At 42.5% G+C, this 22,187-nt stretch overlaps 2 protein-coding genes across 2 annotated transcripts; one reads left to right on the top strand and one right to left on the bottom strand.

Annotated features, from left to right (window-relative positions):
• Positions 1-2,443: 2,443 nt before the first annotated feature.
• Positions 2,444-14,822, bottom strand: LOC310990563 (voltage-dependent calcium channel gamma-4 subunit-like; the record flags this gene model as incomplete). Its single annotated transcript, XM_083977992.1, has 4 exons — positions 2,444-2,970; positions 4,197-4,337; positions 5,899-5,982; positions 14,603-14,822. 4 exons carry the CDS (start codon positions 14,820-14,822, stop codon positions 2,444-2,446), a joined length of 972 nt encoding a protein of 323 aa, XP_083834118.1.
• A 2,585-nt stretch (positions 14,823-17,407) lies between these two features.
• On the top strand, positions 17,408-19,758 carry zbedx (zinc finger BED-type containing X; the record flags this gene model as incomplete). The annotated part of the gene is made up of 2 exons (XM_083977687.1): positions 17,408-17,692; positions 18,043-19,758. Exons 1-2 carry the CDS (start codon positions 17,501-17,503, stop codon positions 19,756-19,758), a joined length of 1,908 nt encoding a protein of 635 aa, XP_083833813.1. The 5' UTR covers positions 17,408-17,500.
• Between the last annotated feature and the right edge of the window lie 2,429 nt (positions 19,759-22,187).

The raw sequence follows: 22,187 nt of genomic DNA, 5'->3' as shown, positions 1-22,187 counted from the left end.
ACTGCTTGCATGGCTGTTTGAAGAAATCACCACTATAGCACAATAAATAAAACCCTGATTTATTTATTGGTCTATGTACAGTAGATAAGTAAAATAAGAATTAAGTAAAATTAGATTTTTAAAAAAAATGCTTGTCGTGGAACACTAAATGCATTGTATCATAAATAAAACAAAGGCACTCTACTATTCAATATCGAAATATGAAAATACATTTAATTGTGATGTAAATCCATTAAGTTTGTGCTTGAAATATAGTACTGTATCTGCGGAAAGGATATTTTTTCCATTCAACACAATAAGTTTCCCCCTTGTATTCTTTTTTATTATGCAACTCAGCACCGTCACATCTGAACATCCGAGCTCAAGTGTTTAATCAATTTCTTAACAAATAAAAAAAAACAAAAAAAACAATGTGCTTATTTCACATCAACAGTAAGCCATAAATAAATATAAGCACATTCAGTAAAGTACAGCTGCCACATACACATGGAATAAAAAATATAGTTACTATACTTCACCTTACAAAACAGAATATTCAGTAGTTAGATTTATTTTTTTTGACTGATGACAGCAAAACCAGTGTATTTACCTGAATATAAAATGATCAATTGATTTGTATGATCAAAGATTGCATCAAGGCATTATTATTGACACATTGTTCAGTAAAATAATGCTTTGAAGACTCTGTTCATACCTTTGCACATTCAGTATTCTTCTTCTATTTTTTTTAAATGTTTTTTATTGTACTTTTATATACAATTTTACAGCTTTACATTGCAAACAAACACATTCAATTTTTCCCCACACTGTTATAAAAATGTAAGATTTACACTCAGAATGATGGCTTTCTCTTACATGAATCCAGTCTGGTTTCTCTAAGGGAATATCAAACACACTAAATACAATCAAATACTACTGTGTGGTGGAGTGAGCTCACTTGCCAAACCAGAACCAACTGAATAGCCCTAAGACTGACAAAATCCCCCCCAGCTGGTTCTTGGAGGAGGCTCAAGCAAACACTCACTATTTTCTAAATACAATAATGCCTTTTTTTTTCTTTCTTTCTTTTTTTCTTTCTAAATCATTTTCACCGGGTTTGTCTTTATCACTGGTCCATTTCCCGGCACTGCCGCAAAAGCAAGGACAGGACCTCAAAAGTGTTCAAGTTGCCACAACAACACAACATTTCCTGAGAGAACTAAAAGAGAAAGAGCAGAGATGGACGCGCAGGACGACAGTAGACACATGTCTGGTTATTAAACCCAAATCCTTCAGGGATGCAGGCGCAGACAGCTCCCTCTGCCACTGTCTGGGACCGCTGTTTCACTGGGAGTGGGGAAAGGCAGCCAGATGGACTCACAGGCGGCGGAGTGACAGACAGACATGAATTCTCCGCCTGACTCTGATCCTTATCCATCTAACGCTCCGGATGCCGGGGATCCATTCAGAGCAAAAGGAAGTCCTGACCTGTGCTGCAGTTCTGGGCACCCCCTCCTCTTTTTTTGTCAGCTGCTCTGCTCTTGTGACAGGCACATCATACACAATGTCCCATCCATCAGGGGGTTGTGATGGACGGATGGTGGACTGATATGGATGTGAATAAAACAGGGCCATTGAACGGAGGTGTCCCACTGACAAAAACGAACATTTTTTCCCACTGACAAATGTCAGAGAAGAATAGGATTAAAGAAGCGGCAGCCGGGAGACACAAAACCTTTCATATTGTTTGGACGGACTGAATGGTCGACTTATACAATGTCTAAAATACTAAACATCAAAACACAACAATTCAACATTTTGCAAAGACACAGTTTCCCATGAAAAGGGATGCATTAAAAATATGTATAATTTGTGTTTGTTTAAAAGGCCATATATTATTCTAAAGGACAGTGCTGAGAGACTCATGTTGTCTCTTTCAAACCCATTCATATAAGGCAGGACCAAACTGGTTATGAGGACACAATATGAACTTTGGAGAGAGGTCCACACTTTAACGTCACACACAAATGGAACGCCTTCAAGTTGAAGAGTACATTTCATTTAGCACCTTGTTAAATAATTTACAGGTAGAATACTGTTGCTGGGGCAAACCCCTATACGCTTTACTCTTAAGTTTGCCCCCAATGTGCAGTGACCAGTACACAAACAAAGATTGTGATCCACAAACAGTTGAAAGATAACACTAACTTCGCATTGGCTACAGCACAGACAATGGTAACTCTATTCTGCTTTGATGGTCTCTGAAAGCAGGTAGCCTAAATAATCAGCTTTTATTTGATGGCTCGTCCTCTATCCAGCTGACTGTCCCCTCGACTCCTTCTGGTCCTTTACGAAAAGGACAGTCCCTTTTGAAAACAGGCAAGCGCCGGCATCAGCCCACTGACTTTTTATAATCTCCTGTTTATCCTCCACCAGGTGAACCTCGAGCCCAGCAATATGCCACTCACACCGGCGTGGTCCTGCGATTCACCCCGTCTTTTAAATCATTGGGGAAACAGTTATGGACCTGGAGGAACTCGGCAGCCGCCTCGTGCTCGGGGCTGTACGTGTTCTCCGTCACGCTGTCCCTCGCCAGGGCGTACATGGACAGCTCATCCAGGGGGCCGCTGGAGGACGGCGCCCCCTTCATGCCGCCCACCGGCGAGTTCTCGCGGGACGCCTCAGTTGAATGAGAGCTGGCGTGCGATGTTCGCCGGCGGTATCGGAAGCTTGGTATCCTCGAGTACGGGGAAGACGACGACAGCGATCGGATGAACTCGCGCCGCGCCTTCCAGCGGATCTCCTTGTTTCTCTCGATGTAGATGTTGATGGCGAGGACGGCCACGGTTTCGGCCACGATGAAGGAGAGGGCACCGAAGTAGAAAGACCAGCCATAGGAGTAGGTGTATTTCCTGTCATCGTCACGTTTGTCGCTGGGGTCTCCTGCGTTGCTGGAGATGTAGACGATGATGCCAATAATGTTGCTGAGACCTGATAATAAGAAACAAGCAAGAAAAAAAGGTACAGAGTATAAATAAAGGAAAAGCAAAGAGGAAGTGCCAATGGTCAATCATGATGATTGGAACAATTATGAAACCTCTTAACTACTGCCGACAGTAATCAGCCAGTGATTGCAGGACCCTCATCACTACCAGAGCCCCTAATGACAAATGTCCTCTTCACTTGTGTGTGAGGTGTGTGATGAATGGAGATCCTGACCTTCTTCACTGGGTCTTGAAGGTTGTTTTTATAACTGCACTGATTTACAATTTACAATGTAAAGGTTGCCACATCAACCCCAGCCCTCACATGTAGGAAAACATTTATCACAACAAAATATAAAACAAGTAATTCAAGCCTTGGCTTTTATACACATGGATTATTGCTCTGCTGTTTGGTCTTGTACATCTTTAGGGGACATAAGAACATTGCAACTGGTTCAAAACAAAGCAGCGTGTGTGGTTTCAGAACCAACGTCAGAAGAATGCATGACTCTCTTTCTTGGTTTGATGTAAAAAGAAAAATAGGCTTTTGCACTCCTTAATGATTTTCTGAAGAACTGTTATAACCACAAGGAGTCCATATATTTTCTTTGAAACACTTTCTTTTAGTACCAACACACACAATTATTTAAATAGACACACAGCTGACGGTTGTTTTATTTTACCCAAACATAAAAATACATCAACAAGGAACACAGTTACATACAGAGCAATGCAAGAATGGAACTCTGTACCAAGTAATATTAAACCACTAAATAGTATATGCTTTTAAAAAAGCTCTAAAAGAGTATTAGCCTTTAAAAAAAAAAAAAAAAAAACGTTTAATTAGGATGTTGTTCTTGATATAAGCATATGGGTTATAGTATAGTCAATATAAAAACCTATTGGAGCTGTCTTGTCTTGTTAATTTATTGTTGTGTCAGTCATGGTATTGTTGAAAATGTACTAGCCTATGTAATGTTGTTAGTGTATATATTGTTTTATATCTATGTCTATATGGTCTACATTGTCTATTGTTTGTATTGTTTCATGTCTATGTCTATATTGCCCAGTGTGAATATACTCTTTTATTGTCCCCATATATACGTTTTGACCTAAGGAAGAATAGTGGATGCTAAGTAGACGCTAATGGGGATCTTAACATAAACATAAACATAAACATGATAATTCCTCGCTGGGAGCTCAGACGACAGCGCGTGCAACCCTCCCACTCACCTGCAGCTACGAAGAGGATGCCTGCGCTGAGCAGGACATTGTTGGTCTTATTGTAGACTCGGCCCAGTCCAACACACAAGCCGCCCAGCATCAAGAGGATGGTGCTGAGGATGGGGAACACACTGGAGGCACGAACTATACCTGCAGAGACAAAGAGACCACTGACTGAAGTAAGGCTCTGTAAATGGTTTACATTAATATTTCATTGAGAGGGTTAGGGTTAGTAAAACAACACAAATACAAACAAATAATTAATAATAATTAATCAGCAGGTTCGATTATTTTATAGACACCAGAATCCTGCAAGGATTTATAGATTCAAAACAGACAAATGAGATGTGGCATTTGCCAATTATATTAACGACAGGGCTTTTGAAGCCAAGCAAGACTCTTTTAAATAATTTGAATTTTCATTACCCTGCTGAACCCTCATCTATCCAGTTCCACCTCTTCTCAACCTCTTCTCCATCCATTATTGAGAACTCCATTATCATTTATACTTTGGGGCCTTGTTGTGACAAAGCTTCACTAATCAGCTGTGGGATGTAACAAGAGCTCTCACTGACTATCACCTCCCCAGAAATGAATCACTGTGCCATTTTACAAGTTTCCAAGGATGGATGAGCTTATTCAACTGTAAAGTCTTTTATTAAGCCCTCCTTTTATTTAGTGTTGCTAATGGACTGAGTTTGGACTTTGGCCAAAGTCTGATAAGTCTTCTTTGTTCTTCTCTGCACATTAGGCAGATCCTGCATTGGCTGTGCTGTAAATGAAGGCCCTTTGATTGAATACCCCAAATTTAATCGAATAACTAATCACAATTTATATGCGAGGCGGGTCATTCCTTCTAACCACTTTTCACAGAACAATACCTCAAATTTCACAAAGGGGCAGATTGGGTGAGAATGGTTTAAACGAGAATTTTGTCCTCCCATGTAGCTACAAAAGAGAGTAGGCTAAGGTCTTCTCCTACATCTCACAGTATGATAGAAATCCAACATCGTCAAAAAGAAAAAAAAGAAAAGAAAAGCAGGCAAACGAGATGCTGAATCTTGTATGGCATCATTCAAAGTAAAAAAAAAAATTACAAACAAAAAAGAACAAACAACCTGTGAGTGTGTGCACAACAAATTGAACAGTATTTCTTGTGCCTTTTTTATACTTTCACATTTTAACAAGAAAATAACAAGGCTTTTTAGTGTTCGAGCTGCATGTTTGAAACCACCGTGTATTGTAGGGTTGAAACTAATTGATGAGCAAATGAGGAACATTACTCTACCGGAACCAATCAAACTCTCGTAAATTGAGCCTTTTTTCCAGACAAAATAGAAACAGTTGGCTTTCTCTTGTGGTTGAGTCTGACCAGGCTAATTTTAAATAACAAGTTACTAAATAACAAGTAATTAATTATGACTAGGATGTGAGAAATAACAATGTCAGAACTCCAAACAGACAAAAGTAAATAAATAAACGGTCATAGACTAAAAATGCGTGTAACGCTACTGTGGATGTATTCAAATCCCGTTTCACTGTCACAGTTTTCATTTTACTCCTTTGTCGTGCAGTTTATCAGTCTCTGTTTGGAGACATTCAGAGCTAGGCCTATATAATAAGTCGTTGAAGGTTGGTGGTCCTCCGGCTTGCCGATAAAAATAACAGTTTTCACAATGGCACAAAAAGAGGACGAGCGAGGAACACTTACGCAGCAGGTACTCAGAGCTGTCTGTGTCGTAGTCGTTGTCGTCAGGGAAATGGTTGATTCTGTAACAGCTGCCTTGATTGATACCTGCAGGACACAAAGTCAAATGTGAACTATAGTCCACTGCACGTTGCACATTGCTGCTCTCAATTGATCAAAGTGTAGGTGATTTCAGCCGTGTGGGTGCTGGAGTTCAAGCCACATTTGTTTCCTCTACCCAGTGACCTGTTTTTGTTAAACGGTGTGCACTGGAGTACGACGCTCCTGTCTCAGATAAAAGAGGATGGCGTGGGAAGTCAGCTCGCAGGTTAACTCTGGTTATTTTTCATGTCTTGACTTGGCCAGCTCGCTGCCTCATAAAGAGGAGCCAACAGGAACAGCAGGACATAAAAGGGAAACACAACCCCTCTAATTAATTGAACTGAACTTTGTCTTCCATCAAGGGTACCTGTTAGCAATGAATAACACACAGCCCAGCAAGTTTTATTTATACTGTTTAACAGCGGAATTTTAACTGTCAAAAAATTCCCTCTGGTTTGTTGTTATAGTCCCATTAAAGCGTTCCCTGTTTTCTAATGAGCACTTTATTCTAAAAACCACTTTTCTTCCAGTGTTAAATTGAATCTCCACCCCATTGTTTGTGTTAGATAGATTTAATTGGATTTCCTGATACGGCACACAAAAGGTACATTTTCTCCAGGATGAACTCATTATTCTGTCTTTGACTTTGACTTTCAACCACTGACCTTTGACTTGTTAGTATCTCCCTGGCTTCAACCCTCCAAACTAAAGATCACAGCTCAGTGCACACATATTTGCAGACGGGAATCCATGAGAGGTATACAGTTAGTTTGTGTGTCGAGGCTCAGTGCACGCGCTTTGCCAGGGCTATACGGTTGTGTGATTAAGATTGCACATGCCCGCAGGGATTTGATGGGTCGTGGTGCATGTCCAAAACAGGCTCAGGTAAATGGTTGAGTGCTGGGAGGAACAAGAAGCCTATTAGAACAACAAAAGACTGTATGCAGGAAGCTTTTAATGCTGCGGCGAGTTAGAATGGGAGAAAGGATTGGCGAGAGAGAGAGAAAGAGAAAGAGAGAGAGAGGTTAAAGCTAAGAGAAGGGGGTAAAAACAACACCTTGTGGAGAGGAAGGGGATGGGGGTGGTGGGTTTAATGGATACGCTCCGTGCAGTGGTGGCAATGCTGGGAGCTCTTTGGCTACTCATTCGCCATTTGAGCTGTGAACACCCCCAACACTTTAGTCATTCAGCAAACAACACCCCTGGTATTAGAGGTGGGTTGGGCTGTGGCTTCATTTCCATATTTTTACATAAGTATATCAATGTTTCTCTCTGCATTATGTGTTCATGTGCGTGTCTTTGCATTAGTCTGAATCCCTGAGTAGGAAAAGCAATTGGACATTTGCTAAACTCCAGCCTTAGCTACCACTGCTACACCTGTCAAGCATCTCTTGTAGGTAATGAAGTTTACGATGATAACAGTACATTTACCCCCGGAAATATCGCCAGTTTACAAAGCAAACGGTCTTTGATTTCACACTTGTCTAAACAGACAACAGATCAGCGTCTCCTCATTGGTTCACGAGACATTTCCAGTTGTCTTGTGTTATATTGAGCATGTGTGTGCTAGCAGATTGCTCTGTAGTTAGTTAATGGCAGAAAATACTCAGTGTTGTATGAGGAACAGCAAAAGCAGATCCAGGCAGCTAGTAAAGACAACCTGGTTGAAAGTAAAGTAGTGTGGACGCAGGATGTAAACAAAGCATGTGATGCCTTTTCAAACTAAAATGTATTTGTGTGCATGTAACCAAAGGTGATGAGTCAGGTAGCCAGACATGATAACATTGGACCAGACAAGTTAGAGCAGATAATTTATTCCTTACACTTTATGTTTTGGATAGATTAAAGGAACACCATGCACCCTCCAAACTCTTTGAGAGCGTGATATCTCCTGAGCCCCGTGTCCACTGCTTCAGTGTGTAAAATAATCCGCCTAATTATTGTTGCTAAACTATGACTAGACAATTGCAGTTTGGTGAAAAGGTTTAGGAAATGATCAGTTGCTGAACTTCAGTTAAGCTTTCTCTGTATCTTTGCAAGCAATAAAGAATTATCCCAGTTACTTACAATTACTGATCCCAGTTTGAAGTCCCTCTTTTATCCCCAGTAGCACTAAAAGGCCGCAGACCGCCCACCTTATAAATGTCAACCTCCCCATTAACTGACTATGCCAATGACAGACGGACAGCTATCAGCTCTTTTTCCCAGGTGCCCATGGGTGAGCGGCACCGCCATCATTGTCTGTGTCACAGCTTTTAAGGGCATGCTTGCTTCCATTAACTAGGTCTGCTGCTTAATAAGGGACATCAAATTAATTAGCATCAAATCAGTCGGTGGAAGTGGAGCACAAGTTTCTGTGTCTAGTCACTGATGAAAAAAAGGGCTATGAACTATTTTAAGCAGCGACGTGAGACTTTGTGCCTGGTGAGAAAAAAAACACATCTGGCTCACGTGGTAAGATCAAAAAACAGCGAGGATAACAAAAACACAGACACCTTTACTGTCCTGCTAATTGCTGTGTAAATGCTGGGTGCTTGCTTGCTTGTTGCATTTTTGTAAGGCTGTGTTTGTGTCGATAGTTGTGGCTTCTCTGAAGTGAAATATCAAACTGCTTTTGCGCTTTTTAAAACCTGAACACACGACAAACCTTTCACTGTGAACCCAGAACGCTACTATTAATTTTGACTTGAACACACAATTCCTTCTATTCGGATCTAGACCTACTCAAGCTTGTGTGACTCTCTATTTGTGTGTGTGTGTCTGTGTGATAGAGAATGGCAATATTGCAGCTGATTTCAAATCTGATTATAGGCCGAGGCCTCAAGGCTCGTGATTTATGAGTGACAGTTATCAGCTGAATGTCTACGTTTAGTTTATGTGTGTGTGTGTGTGTGTGTGTGTGTGTGTGTGTGTGTGTGTGCGTGCGTGCGTGCGTGCGTGCGTGCGTGCGTGCGTGCGTGCGTGTGTGTGTTAAGGCAGTCGGATGGACTCTTCTTGAAATGAAATAAAGTCTGAATACTGAAAAGCTGGGAGGGAAGGGGGCGGGGGGTAGAGAAGATTAAAGAAGGGAAGAAGGTATGAGGAAATTAAACAATAAAAGCACAGAGCAGGGGAATGATGGGGATGGGGAGAAAAAAAAAAGATAGAGGCCACATTGGAGAGGGACTCAGGGAAGCAAGGAGGGGAGAGGAGGAAATCAGCAAGAGAGAAATCAGGAAAGGCAGAGTGAGCATTAAAGGGCAAAATGTGGATCATGTAACAAAGGAGGACAGAGTAAAGATGACAGAGTGTTTATCCTCCAGTCGGGGATGAGGATACAAGGTGAGTGCTTTGTGACAAATTGTGAATTAGTCAATACACTACAAGGGAAATAATGGGTTCCCTGGGCCTAACTGGAGTTGCAAAGCCCCATGCTGAGCATCTCCTCCTCCTCTCCATGGAAACCACTGTTAGTCTTTAATAAGCTAATTTACATAGACAATCTCCGAGGATGCTTTTGACATCTTTATTGTGTTTTGATATCCACCAAATAAGACACGGCTCTTCTTTGGCAAAACCCCCGTTAGCCTCAGTTTCACAGATCTGTCACCGTTTAACAGTATGTGACGGCAAACACCAGCGGACACACAACACACGTACACACGTGTACAAACATAAACACACATTGTATTGGGAGCAGCTGTCACAGCAGCGGCGCCACTGGCAACAGGATGATGCACGTCGTCATTATTTTGAATTAGCTCAGCCAATAAGGGCGCAGCCTCAGTGGAATACACCAATAGCATTGTGTCATCCAGTCCAACACTTGTTTTCTCTGGTGCCTCCAGGAGTACAGTATATCACGGCAACTCCGTGCAACACATGCCCCCACTGCCTCATTTTCACACATCAATAGCTCTGCAACTAGATTTATGGATAAACCAATCAAAAGTGACTTTAATATTGCATTTCACTTGAACTGTGCAGCCCCCAGTGGGGGATACACCTTGGGTAACACAACTACAAGCAGCAGCACCTTGTTCTGCTTTGCTTCCGTTCTTATCCTCGCTGCTTTTAGATCAGTGACGGAAAAGTGTGACCACAGACGAGGGAGAGCGCTCTGTGGTTTTACAGTAGGTGGGATGATTGGGTTTTATAAAGCTGTAAACAGATACAGCACTGTTACTGGGGGCTTCATAACAAATGCAGACATGCACGCACAACTCACACAGACTTAGCAACAAATACATTTTATTACTTGAGAAGCTGGTAATGCCAGGGCAAAATATAAATGTAAAAAAAAAAAGTAAATCTGTGCAACCAAACAAACCCTTCCTTTTTTTCAGTCCAAGTGAAAATGAAAGAAAAGCAATTTGGCACATCAGTGATTCAGTGTTGATATGACTGACAGTTGGTTAATTAAATTGTCACCAGGCAGCAAATTCTTGAAACACGGCTCCGCTTGGGGTGGACTGTGCATGCCATGTTGTTGGGGAGAAAATGCACATGTACTATGTTGTAAAGGCTGTTATGCGTTATCACTTCTTAAAATGTGCATAATAGTTGGCCAACAGGCTGAAGACTCTCTTGTTTGAGCATCCATTAGAATGAAAGTCTTTATAGGTCCATATGTGCTCAATTACACATTTCATGCTGTTTATTTCCTGTGATATAGTCCGGCAGTGACCCTAACCTTTCCTCAAAGCATGATTTTGAAGTTTTTTTTAACGATGCATATTAATCTTTTATTAGTTGAGCAGAAAATGGAAACATTTTCTCATGTGGCGTTGTGCATGATCACAACAGAGTGTGTGTGATGCATGTGAAGCAACAAGCCATACTAGGCCTACTTCTCAAATTAGACATTTTGAAAATAATCCATGTATTCATTTGCTGAGAGTTTGATGAGAAGAATGACCACTCTTATATGTGTATGGTAAATATAAAGCTGCCAACAGACTGGAAACAGCTACTTTGCAGATCTAAACTTCACTATATCATTTATTCAATTACTGTAATACAAACACAACTGTTCATCATGTAAAGATGTTTTGTGCATATGCTACTTATAAGAACGCTAATTTCTCTCATCTCCAGTCTTTTTTATAACAGTGGCATCCACGTTGATACATTTTCAATTTTAAATCATGTTGGTTTCTTTTTCTTTTCTTTTTTTCATCTGGAAAAAGGGTCATGTGATAGGAGCATGACAAGCCAGAGAAGGATATGCCACGACTAATAAGACCCATTACTGTAAAGAAGTTTTTGCCACTGTTCCCAAAGGTCTCAGACACTCCCTGCACGTCAAATTTGACTTGTAGTTTTCAAACTAAATCAGGGTCAGCTGTGTTTCCCAGAGTCCCACAGTAAGGGACACTATAGGGGAATGGACAACCGGGCGCAAATGTAGAAAAATGATACGTTATATAGATAATAAAATCTAAAAGGTGTGGATGTAGTAGTTAGTTACTATCATTAACTTTATGCGTGTATGCGTGTGGTACTGAAAGTGAGTGAAAACTTATAAGTCTCAGCAAGAAAGTGAGAGGAGAGGAGAGGAGAGGAGAGGAGAGGAGAGGTTGGTGGGGATGACAGAGGGTTCATTAAACAGCAGAAGAGAAAGCCATGACGAGGGAGATAAAAGAGTGATGAGAATGGAGGAGTTAAACCCATAAAGGGATAAAAAGAGAACGAGAGAGCAGCAGCACATCAAGAAGTGGAGGAGAGAAGGATGGAGTGACTGGGGTGGAAGTTGGGGCCTGCTGGTTAATTAGTGCCCCCGCATGGCTTCTCAGTTGTCGCGTTATAATTACAGACTTGTGCAGCCAGTGAGGACAGCAAGCCGGCCCCCACCCCACCTAAACTAATGCCACCTCACTAACACACAAACACACACACATGCACTGCCCGCCAAAAAAGAAAACAGCTCTGCCTCGCCACTCACGCCAACCCACCGCCAGCTGGGATGTTTACTGTAAACATGTACCTGCTAATTGGATTATTCATTAGGTTATTTCTCGTGCTCAGAGTTGGTTTTATTTTTTACTCCAGACGCACATAAGCTGCAGCCGACTGCCGATTCTAATGCAAATCAGGCGCACTGGAGGGTGCTGCCCTGGACTCACAATATTCTTGTGGGAAAACAAACACAAAGGGGAGAAGAAATGAAAACAGCTGTTGAGAAATGAAAAGGAGTCCATAAATGAGGGAAGTGCTGACCTCACTGTAAAGGAGCCCCATTCAATATATTCCTGGCTGCTCCTTAAATGTCATGCACGCCTGCTGAAGAAGAGGTAGCGCTTGTTGAGCAGGGGGGGGGGACTGGAAATGCTAAAACACATTCATTATGTGATTCTGGGAAGAGAGAAAGGTTCAGAATGGCCGCCACGGGAGTTACAACAATGTGGAAGAGAGACATGTTGTCGCTGTCGTCTGTTCTCCCCAATAACTGAGATACACACAGAGCAGCGTCCGTCAATAACCCAATGTTATGCACATTATGACCAGAGGGGCGTGTGTGTGTGTGCATGTGTGAGTGTGGAAATGGGGGGGTTGGTTGTTGAAGTCATCCTTCCTTGTCTTCTCCTCTATACTTATGAGTCTCCATGACAACAGAGCCACCGTCCAGTGGCTTGTAATTTTTTTTTAGCCGAAGCAAAGAAGTGAAACTATTAGCACTGGGGGGAACGATATGATAAGCTGGACTTTGTTTGTGCAAATTACACCTTCAAAAAGAAGTCTCATTGCACAGAGGCGGTCTTTGTCCCCAGCCTCATCAATATCCATTCAGTCTCCGTTGTCATTAATCCACTGTGAATATTTACTTTTCATTATTACCTCTCATTATTTCTGACGGGAAATCATGGTTAACATAATAGTTGGCCGGCATTTGTGAGGCATTGTCATTTCCTAGGGTCTCTGACGACGTGATGCATGCAGTCCTTCCACATCACAGACAGGAGCCCAGCCAAGCATGACTCTCAATAAATTGCAAGTGTCATAACACACTGGGATGTTCTTCACATGTGTCTAAAGTGTGTATCTTCGGCACAGGATGAGTCCGAGAACAGCTTAATCACTGATGACAGTAGACTATATGTGGCCTCTGATGGCATTACTGTTAGTCTGGAGAATATGAATGAAAACAAGCTTGACAATTCACAAAAGTGGAAAAGCTCATGCCTTTTTTTTTTTTTTTTTTTAAAGGCGCCAAAAGTTTCCAGATTCAGTCAGACAACACAAAGCCTATAGTTTTTCCAGTTTGTTGGACAACATGTTGAATATTTTTGTAGGCAGACAAATAAACAGTCAGAGGAAAATGCACATTTCAGGATACAATTTTCAGTTACTATAGTAACTGAGGAGGTAAAAAAAAAAAAAAAAGTTTTAGATCATGGCCTCAGGATTTTATTTCTGTATGTAAAATAGGCTAATGCTCCAGATATGACAATAAGGCTGTGTCACATTTCCCAGCAGCAGTTCCCGTTACCTGGAACACAGTGTGCTGTGTTAGGGTGGACGCCTCCTCCTTCACAGACTCTACTACACATTATGTTGACGTCTGATGCACAGACATGGCTGGAAATGACTGAACTGCACATATGTGATGCCAGTTGTGAATTAAACGATAGCATAGCCAACTTTGATGTTTGTTTGTTTTTTTCTTTTTAAAAATCGAGACACATCTTGAGGTGAAATACTTCTGTTTTCCTCTTTTTCTTCAGTTTAGCAGCGTTTTGTGAAGCTTTTCCCACGAACCTGTGCGTCATGATGGACGTTTGTGTCGTGGAGCAAACCCAGTCACATCGACTCGGCCACTGGTGGCTGAGGCGAGGAGTCAAGGGGTGGCCGGAAGGAAGATTGGTCAATGAATGAGTGTCTGTCTGCCTCTGAAATAAGACGTCACAGCCAACGCAACTCTCTTTCAAACACCAAATGCGTAAAACGATGCAAAAACATTTTTTTTCCCGACAGGAGGAACAGGTGAAACATGTCTCTAATGTTCTGTCACAAAAATGATTTTTTTTTCTGTTTTGCTTGGACATGACGTGAACTCAGAGTCATCTATTTTTAAATCACCGGGCATGTTTCCATAGCAATTTCAGTGATGTTGCCAAGCAACAGCATCGGATACAATGAAGACATGAATGAAAGTAGACTAATAGCGCGCACATTTCCTGGCAGCGACCGGCTTAAAAGTGAATGGGCTCAGACGCGCCGGCTTGGCATCGCATCCTTATACAGACTATAACACCGCCGTGTTTTATCAAGTGGCCCTATGCTTGAACAGAGCGACGTGACAGTTGGCAGGCAGCTTGAAGTGAGCGCTTTGTTTAACACCGTCCGTCCGTTTCTGGTTAATCTTACATTACAGCAGATCAGTGCTCTTAAAATCCCATATGTGTGTATTTAGTCTATGCTCTCTCCGTCTGACCTATAACCTTTGATACACCCTTTTCCCGATAGATAGCCTTCATTTGCTGTGCGTAAAGGGAGTGCGCTCAATTGATTGTGCGCACTGAGAGACAAAAGACTCCTCCTTGAAAACTAAAACTATTTGTTGCACAAAAGCAGCAGGGCACAGACTGTGTTTAATTACCATGTGTAGGATGTGTAATGCCTGTAGCCAAAGTAAGACTAGACTCACCCTCTATACAGCAGATTCTCCACAGCCCGGAGTGGGTGAGATCGCCCTTCTTGGTTCTAGGCTGTTGCTGGGTCTCGTCTGTGGCATTGGTGCCGTTGCAGATGTACGCCCGCGAATAGAGCCAGTAGTCCGTGCCGATGGCGATGGTCATCAGGCTGAAGGCAGCGAAAGCCCCCACAGTGGCCAGCAGCGTTTGAACCCCGCGGTCACACCAAGCCATGGCGCTTCATACTATAGTCCACACACTCTCACCGGTCCAACATGCACGCACCGCGGCGCGTCAGGGCGCGGATCCTATGGTCATAGTATTTGTTTGGGTGCGTCCACTCTCCGCCTCTCTGCTAAAAGTAGAGTGTGGAGCCCGGAGGAAGATAGAGAAGTAGGGATATTATCTGAAACGCTCACCTGATGCTCAAAACCAACTGGTTGCTGGTGTGAACATGGGAGGACACCAGTTGTGCCCACTCCAGGAGCTCCACATAGGTTTGAAGCGCGCAGGACAGCACGACAGCAACATCGTGCATCAGTTCAGAGCACTTCAAACCTCCTCACCACTTCATGTTTCTGTTTCCTCACTTTTCTCTTTTTTCTGAAAACACTTTTCTCTCTTCCTACAATGACTGCGCCTCTGTTAAAAGCCACTAACACAGAGGACTACGTCAATGCCCGAGTGAGACCCCACCCTCACCCAATCTAACCAATGGAGAGGATGTGCCTTAAGAATAAAGAAAAAGGAAAAACTCTGAGACCATCCGTAACTAGATCACTCCTGCATTTAAAACATGTTGAATCTTTGGAGAAATAATCTGTGTCTCAAATGGACGCTGAGGGATGGATGAGAGAGGGAGAGAAATATTGATAGGCTTTGACTCAATGCCAAAAATTATCAATAGATAGATAGATAGATAGATAGATAGATAGATAGATAGATAGATAGATAGATAGATAGATAGATAACATTGCAGCAACATGCTGAGTGAATAAAATCTGTCAGTTTGTGAAATAAAAAACATGAATAAAAAACTCGACCTCACAGACACACACACAGACTCTTCCCTCCCCTTCTTCTGACTTTAATCATGCACCTGACAAATTGGTTTATTGCAAAAAGCCCATTCATGCCAAAGTGAACACTAGAGTAAAGACATGCATAATGTTCCCCTGAGCCAGATGGAAGATTTTCAAACCAGCAGGGAAACATTTAAGGAGTGTGTTTTTTGGATGACTTCCATTGGCAAGTTGCCTCTGGCTTAATAAAAGAAAAACAAACTCTTAATGATATGTTAGGCTCATATGTTTGTTTGTTTTTCCCCCACACTAAGGTGTATGGGGTTAGATCCTTTTATGCTCTTTAAGCTACTATTTCTCAGTGGAGCTCTTGCTTTAATTGCTATGACTAGGTGTGTGTCTTTTAAGAGCCAAGTTCACACATGCTGCTGGATGAATGAATCAATACAACTACGACAAGTTACTTCAAATATTGAAAATCCCCTCCAGGCATTATAAGGTTCTCTTGTAAGGTTTTGTTCAGACTTGCATCAACCTACTTATCCGAGCTAATCACACACAACGTGCCCTCTTCACTCTCTTGATTCTAGTTATTCCCTCAATTCACAAAATACCAGTTGCTGTTATGTCTACCATGGCCCCTGGCCTCCCAGTACATGTTAGAGAGGCACCTTCAGTTGAAATCTTTACATCAAGACTTAATACTACTTTCATTCACTTCATGGCAGAACTACTTTGTCATGTCCATCACTTTCTAACCCCTTTAAAGTTTGTTGTTTTTAATGCAGTTGTTATAATATAGTTTTTCAACAACAACAACAACAACAACAACAACAACAACAACAACAACAACAACAACACAATCAATGGTCATCATTACAGTACATGAGTAGGAACATTTGTTAGAGGGGAAAGACTTTAATTAAACCCCAGTCATTAACTATGTAGTAACATAGTAATTGTATAGCTAGAGGAACTACAAAAAAAAAGAAGTAATATGCCAACTTGTAGGAATTATGTGTAGTTATTAGCATTATATAGGGCTGTGGAAATTCCTTAGCCATGAAGGAAACTGGCTACTGTGGTTATTTGAGGGAAACAACAATGTTTTATTCCATGTTTATTGTGGAATCTTTTTTACATTATTCTTTTGTCACATTATCACATCTTACAAGTATTCTGACTTAAAACCAGACCAAACTAGCCACATAATTTACATCCTATTCTATTCTTATTTCTTGGTAATTTCCCAAGACTTCACTATAATTACCATGATTATGTAGACCTACTATGTATTACTAGCTACTTAATTAAAGGCCTGCAGCCTAAATTATAGGGTTACCAAATATTCCAAAATTGACTGTTCAGTCTAGGTAATTAAAAATAATTTTATGTAACCTCTATTCATTTAGAAATCGATGTTTTGATGCAAACGTTATGACTTTTTAACTTCCGCTTCCCGATGGTGGCGCCAACTCGCAGATTTACGGAGGAAAAGGGAAATTCTGGTTGAAGTACTAGGCTACTGTGTCTGTGAGTTAAAAAAAAAAAAAAAAAAAAAAAAAAAAAAACTAACAGGAGAGGACCGTGACGTCACGATGAGAGCTCGCATGTATGTACTGCGCATGCGTACAACCCCACAGTGCCTCGGTGCCTCCTCTGCTATGCATGGACGCGGCGTGGTGTCACTGCGCATGCGCCGTAGCCACAGCGACGACAGAATCCGCTCCTTGTGTGTTTCCAGAGCGACGTCTGAACAAAGGCCTGCCCCTTTTCATGAGGATTTCTCTACCGCCATCGTTACTTTACGTGTAATCACGATTACTAAATCGGATTACGATACTTTTATTATATTTGAAGACGTCGGTAACAGTAGAGCTAGCGTCCGAGATGGATGGGGATCACAATGAAACCAGCGGCGAGACCAAATCGGCCATGCATACTTGGCGTTATCGCCACCATTTCACGTACAAGGCAGATCAAGGAAAAAATATCATCGTCCAGTGTAATCTGTGTCTGCCGAGGGTCAATCTGCTCTCCACGTCGAAAACCTCCACATCAAACCTAAAGAAGCATTTAGACGTGAGTTACACACAGTAATACCAGTGCAACGTCCTCTCTCCCGCTCGTCAGGTTAATGTTTGAAAGAGTCAATGAATGAATTGCAATCCTCGTGATTAATGCCGTTACATTGTAGCTGTAAGGCTGATGATTACCAGCTCGTGGTAGTGGAGGCTCTTTTATGTCCAACTTCATGTTAAATCAAACTGTCATGTTGCTCCACACGAGTTGTGTCTGGATTTATTGTTTTGATAGCAAGTTTAAAGTTTTATAAAGTGAGACAAACTCTGAACAAATGCAAATGGAGCAGCTCCAACTACAATAACATGACACCCACTGTTTTTTTTTGTGTGTGTGTGTGTGTCTTTCAGAGAACACACTTGGGCTGTGAAGCCAGTCCTGATGCCAAGAGGGGAAGGAAGAAAGAGGAACGCAACGGCGAAGAAAGCAGGCACTGCCAACTTAAAAAACTTAAAGCGGAAATCATCTCCAAGTGCATGACCCAGACCAGGATCGATGATCTAATCTTCAACTTCATCGTGGAGGACTGCCAGTCGTTTTATGTGCTGGAGCAGCCCGGCTTCAGGAAGCTGATTGCAGGCTTAACTGAGGGGCTGAAGTCTATGGACAGGGTGACCTTGTTTACAAAGGTGGACCAGGGCTTTTCCAGGATGCGCGAGGACCTGATGTCAAAACTGGGCTACATCCAGTACGTGTGCACCACGGCCGACATCTGGACGGCCAACAACAGGAGCTTCTTCGGGATGACCTGCCACTGGATCGACGGCAACTCTTTGGAGAGGAAGTCGGCCGCCCTGGGGTTCGCCCGGCTCCAGGGCAGGATCACGTACGACACCATCGCCGGGCGGATACACGACATCCACGTGGCCTACAATATCGAAAGCAAAGTTCAGACCACGGTCACTGACAATGGCAGCCCTTTTATCAGCGTGTTCAAAGAGTTTGCCGTGGACAGCCAGGAAAGCGACGACGACATTGGATTCTATGAAAACGTGAGCGGCGTCCTGGAGGGCGAGCCCGAGCAGGACATGCTGCTGTTTCTGCCCACCGTGCAGCGCTGCGCGTCGCACACCCTAGAGCAGATCGTCACAGAGGACTTTTGGCAGGCCGTGTCGCAGGGGCCCATGTGCCAGCTACACTACAGCACGATGGCCAAAGTGTTCGCCATATGGAGCAAGTGCCACCATCTCCAGGTGGGCATGGACGCCGCCGAGGAGATAGGAAAGATGGCGCTCGTCGTCCCCTCCGTTATACGCTGGAACGTGGAGTACTGCGCTTTGCAGAAGATCGTCTCTCTCACTGAGCGGGAGCTGACGGAGCTGTGCGCCCGCCTGGAGGTCCCGCGCATTCAGCCGGAGGAGATGGCGTTCCTGAAAGAATACGTGAGCGTGTTCCACCCGCTGGCTTTCGCGCTCGAACTTTTCCAGGCGGAGCAGAAGTGTTACTTGGGTCTGGTCATCCCGACCGTGCTCAGTCTGAAAAACAAGTTAAACGAGCAGAAAGACGCGGCAAATTACTTTGCCGACGTCATCAACGCCATCGTGGTGGCTATAGACGTGCGGTTCCAGGAGCTGTTCGACAGCACGGAAGCCAAGATCGCCACGGCGACCACTCCTCAGTTTCGCCTGTGGTGGATGGCGGCCTCCGAGAGGGACGAGATGTGCTCGCAGCTGGCCACGGAGGCGTCCCAGGTGGACCCCTGCAACGTGGCCGAGGTGAACCCCAGCAAGAACCTGTCCACCATCGAATCGGAAGACGATTTCTTCAGCTACGGCCCCGTGAAGCCCGCCACTCAGATTCAGCAGCGGGGAGTGATGGACGAGATCCGCAAGTACGTGGAAGGGACGGGGAAGAGCCTCGAGTGCCTGCAGGACTTCCCGCGAGTGAAGCAGCTTTTCCTCAAATACAACACCACGCTGCCGTCCACGGCGCCCGTCCAGCGTCTCTTCAGCCAGAAGGGCAACCTGGTCACGTCGCAGAGGAACTTTCTGACCGACGACTACTTTGAGCGCGTTCAGCTTTTGAGATATAACAGCAACGTGTGCGCTCTGATGACCACAGAGTGAACACACAGCCACAGTGACTTCCTCTCTCTCTCTCTCTGCCTTTTAATTGATGCAGAATTAAACCACGTTGTGCTTAAATCATTTACAGATAAAACCCTGAAATAATATTTCCATTTCAGACAACTTAGCCCAGACATGTTTTCTAATATTAACTCCCTTATCTGTTTTGATAGGCATAGCTTATATGTCGCCCACTCCAGAATGGCCTAATGAAAATATCTAATTGACAATCATAGACAGTGACATTCAAGGACTGTGTAAGCTGATGAAAGCATCTTTTTATCTGTGCTGTTGTTGTGATTTGAAGTAGCCACAGGGTTAAACTGAAGTGATTTTGTCTTTCAGTTGAGCTAGTTTTGTTTTTTTCTACAGCTACTGAACGAGAATGCATCTCCTGTCTGTATGTTTTATATCATATATAAAGAGACAAGGAAAGAGCCTATTTCTGTTTGTGTCTCGCCTTTTTTTTTTTTTACCCATGAAAACCAATTGGAAACCTGAGTTAATTCAGTTAGCGACAGGATAGGATTGGCTACCTGACCGCATCGGCATGTGCTGATCTGAGTTTGTGTGTGAAGGAGTCAGAGCGCACACACACCAAACACTAGGATCCCAGTGATTCCCCAGTGTATTTCCTTGTCATGTGCCCAGATGTCAGTTAAGAGCTTTTCGTCTTGTCAGACAGCTGCCGGGAGACAAACAAAAGGCTGTCAGAGCATGCACGCACACACACACACACACGCACACACTCATGCACAGCTGTCAAAAACACAACACACGTGAAGATGTAAAACCAACCCCTAGAGATTGTGAGCAGCCCTGGGATTTGTTTTTTTCTTCTTTTCAACATCATTGCATGTATGACCCTATATATATATATATTTGTAATCCTGTCCACATATGTATATATATATTGTATATATGTGTGTGTGTGTGTGTGTTATCAGATTTCTTTGACTTGGTAGTCACAAGGGATTTAACAACAGTGTATGGAGCTTCCCAGCAGTGAACTGCTGTGAGACTGAGCTGCTCCAAAACCTATTCTTCTTGAGAAACAGACAGGACACAGTGATTCTCTTCAGCAACACATCGGCCGATAAGGAGAAAACAGTTTGAACAATTGATCGTAGAGAGCGAGCGAGCTCACTGCAGGTGTGTAGCTGAAGTATTGTTGTAGTAAATGCGACTGTCATGTTGATAACACTGGTAACTAGAAGGGCAATCAGTAGAGCAGATTCCTCCATCAAGGCCGCACATTCACTTCCACCACAGCCGAGCGTTATCCACACCAAACTATTCCAGCACATAGATCTCAACACCATATACATGTCTGACTTTGTACATGCAGATCTGTGTGTTATTTCCTGAGAAAATCATTGAAATTTAAAAAAAAACACACTTAAGTGTAATTGGCTCTTCCCTGGCTAATCAGGTCAGGACTTTTTGTGTAATCCTGCTTATAAACAGACAAAATGAAATGAAAATATTATATCCTTGACAGAAAATTGTCTTAGTTAATTACAACAGATACGTTTCTGTAAGCAACTTGATTTCTCTTTTTGTTAGGTTTGTACTTGAGCTTTTTGACTACTTGAAGACACGATTACACTACTTGACATGAAGAAAAGTGCCATGAACTGCAAAATGTTAAATTTAAAATGACTTTAAGTGTCATTGTTGTTATAGGTGGTATATAAAAATCCCATTGCACACTGAATGTCAGTGTTTACAGTCCTATTGTGCCGTTCCAGTTATATAACAGAGTAGTTTTACACTAGATATTTGGGGCCACATAGAGATGGATACAAGCATTTAAAGAATGTATATCAACATCAGTATTTGTTACACAACCAGTAACATAAGTGATTATTTTTTATAAAGATGCCTTAAATTATCATTTTTAACAACTGAAATGTACATTTTACAGTTGAAAAATAAATAAAAAAGTAAACTGTTTACTAGTCTCCGGTGGACAAACTATAGACTAGTGACTCTATATCATATCTTTATATCATTTCAGTTATTCATTACCTTGTGTTATATTGGCTCATGTGTACAGCCGTGTCTGCCATGAGCTGATATCAGACTGTATGAAAGAATTCAAATCTGGCAGCTTGATGTTTAAAAAGAAAATCTATTTTCCAGGTAAAATCAAGATGATTCAAGTGAGTAGTGTGTGTTAGCTTTGTCATAGAAGAATCACCTGTTTCAGCATGTGAGGCATTTTAGCTCTGTGTGTGTCTCACTGCGGATCAAATAAGATTCATCAATGACATTATGTTTTGTAATGATCTTCTATTTATAAAGGACAATCCTGCCACCTGTTGGACACAGAGGTGCACTTCAGTGAATGCCACCTGTTTTGTTACTTCTTTTGGCCCAAATTCAAGCGATCCAACAGTCCAACAAAACAAACCCAAGGTCCCAGT

This window comes from Trachurus trachurus, assembly GCF_905171665.1.
Source record: "Trachurus trachurus genome assembly, chromosome: 8".
In the NCBI taxonomy this organism is placed as follows: Eukaryota; Metazoa; Chordata; class Actinopteri; order Carangiformes; family Carangidae; genus Trachurus; species Trachurus trachurus.
The sequence above is the reverse complement of the archived record's forward strand: the minus strand, read 5'-3'. Positions and strand labels throughout refer to the sequence as shown.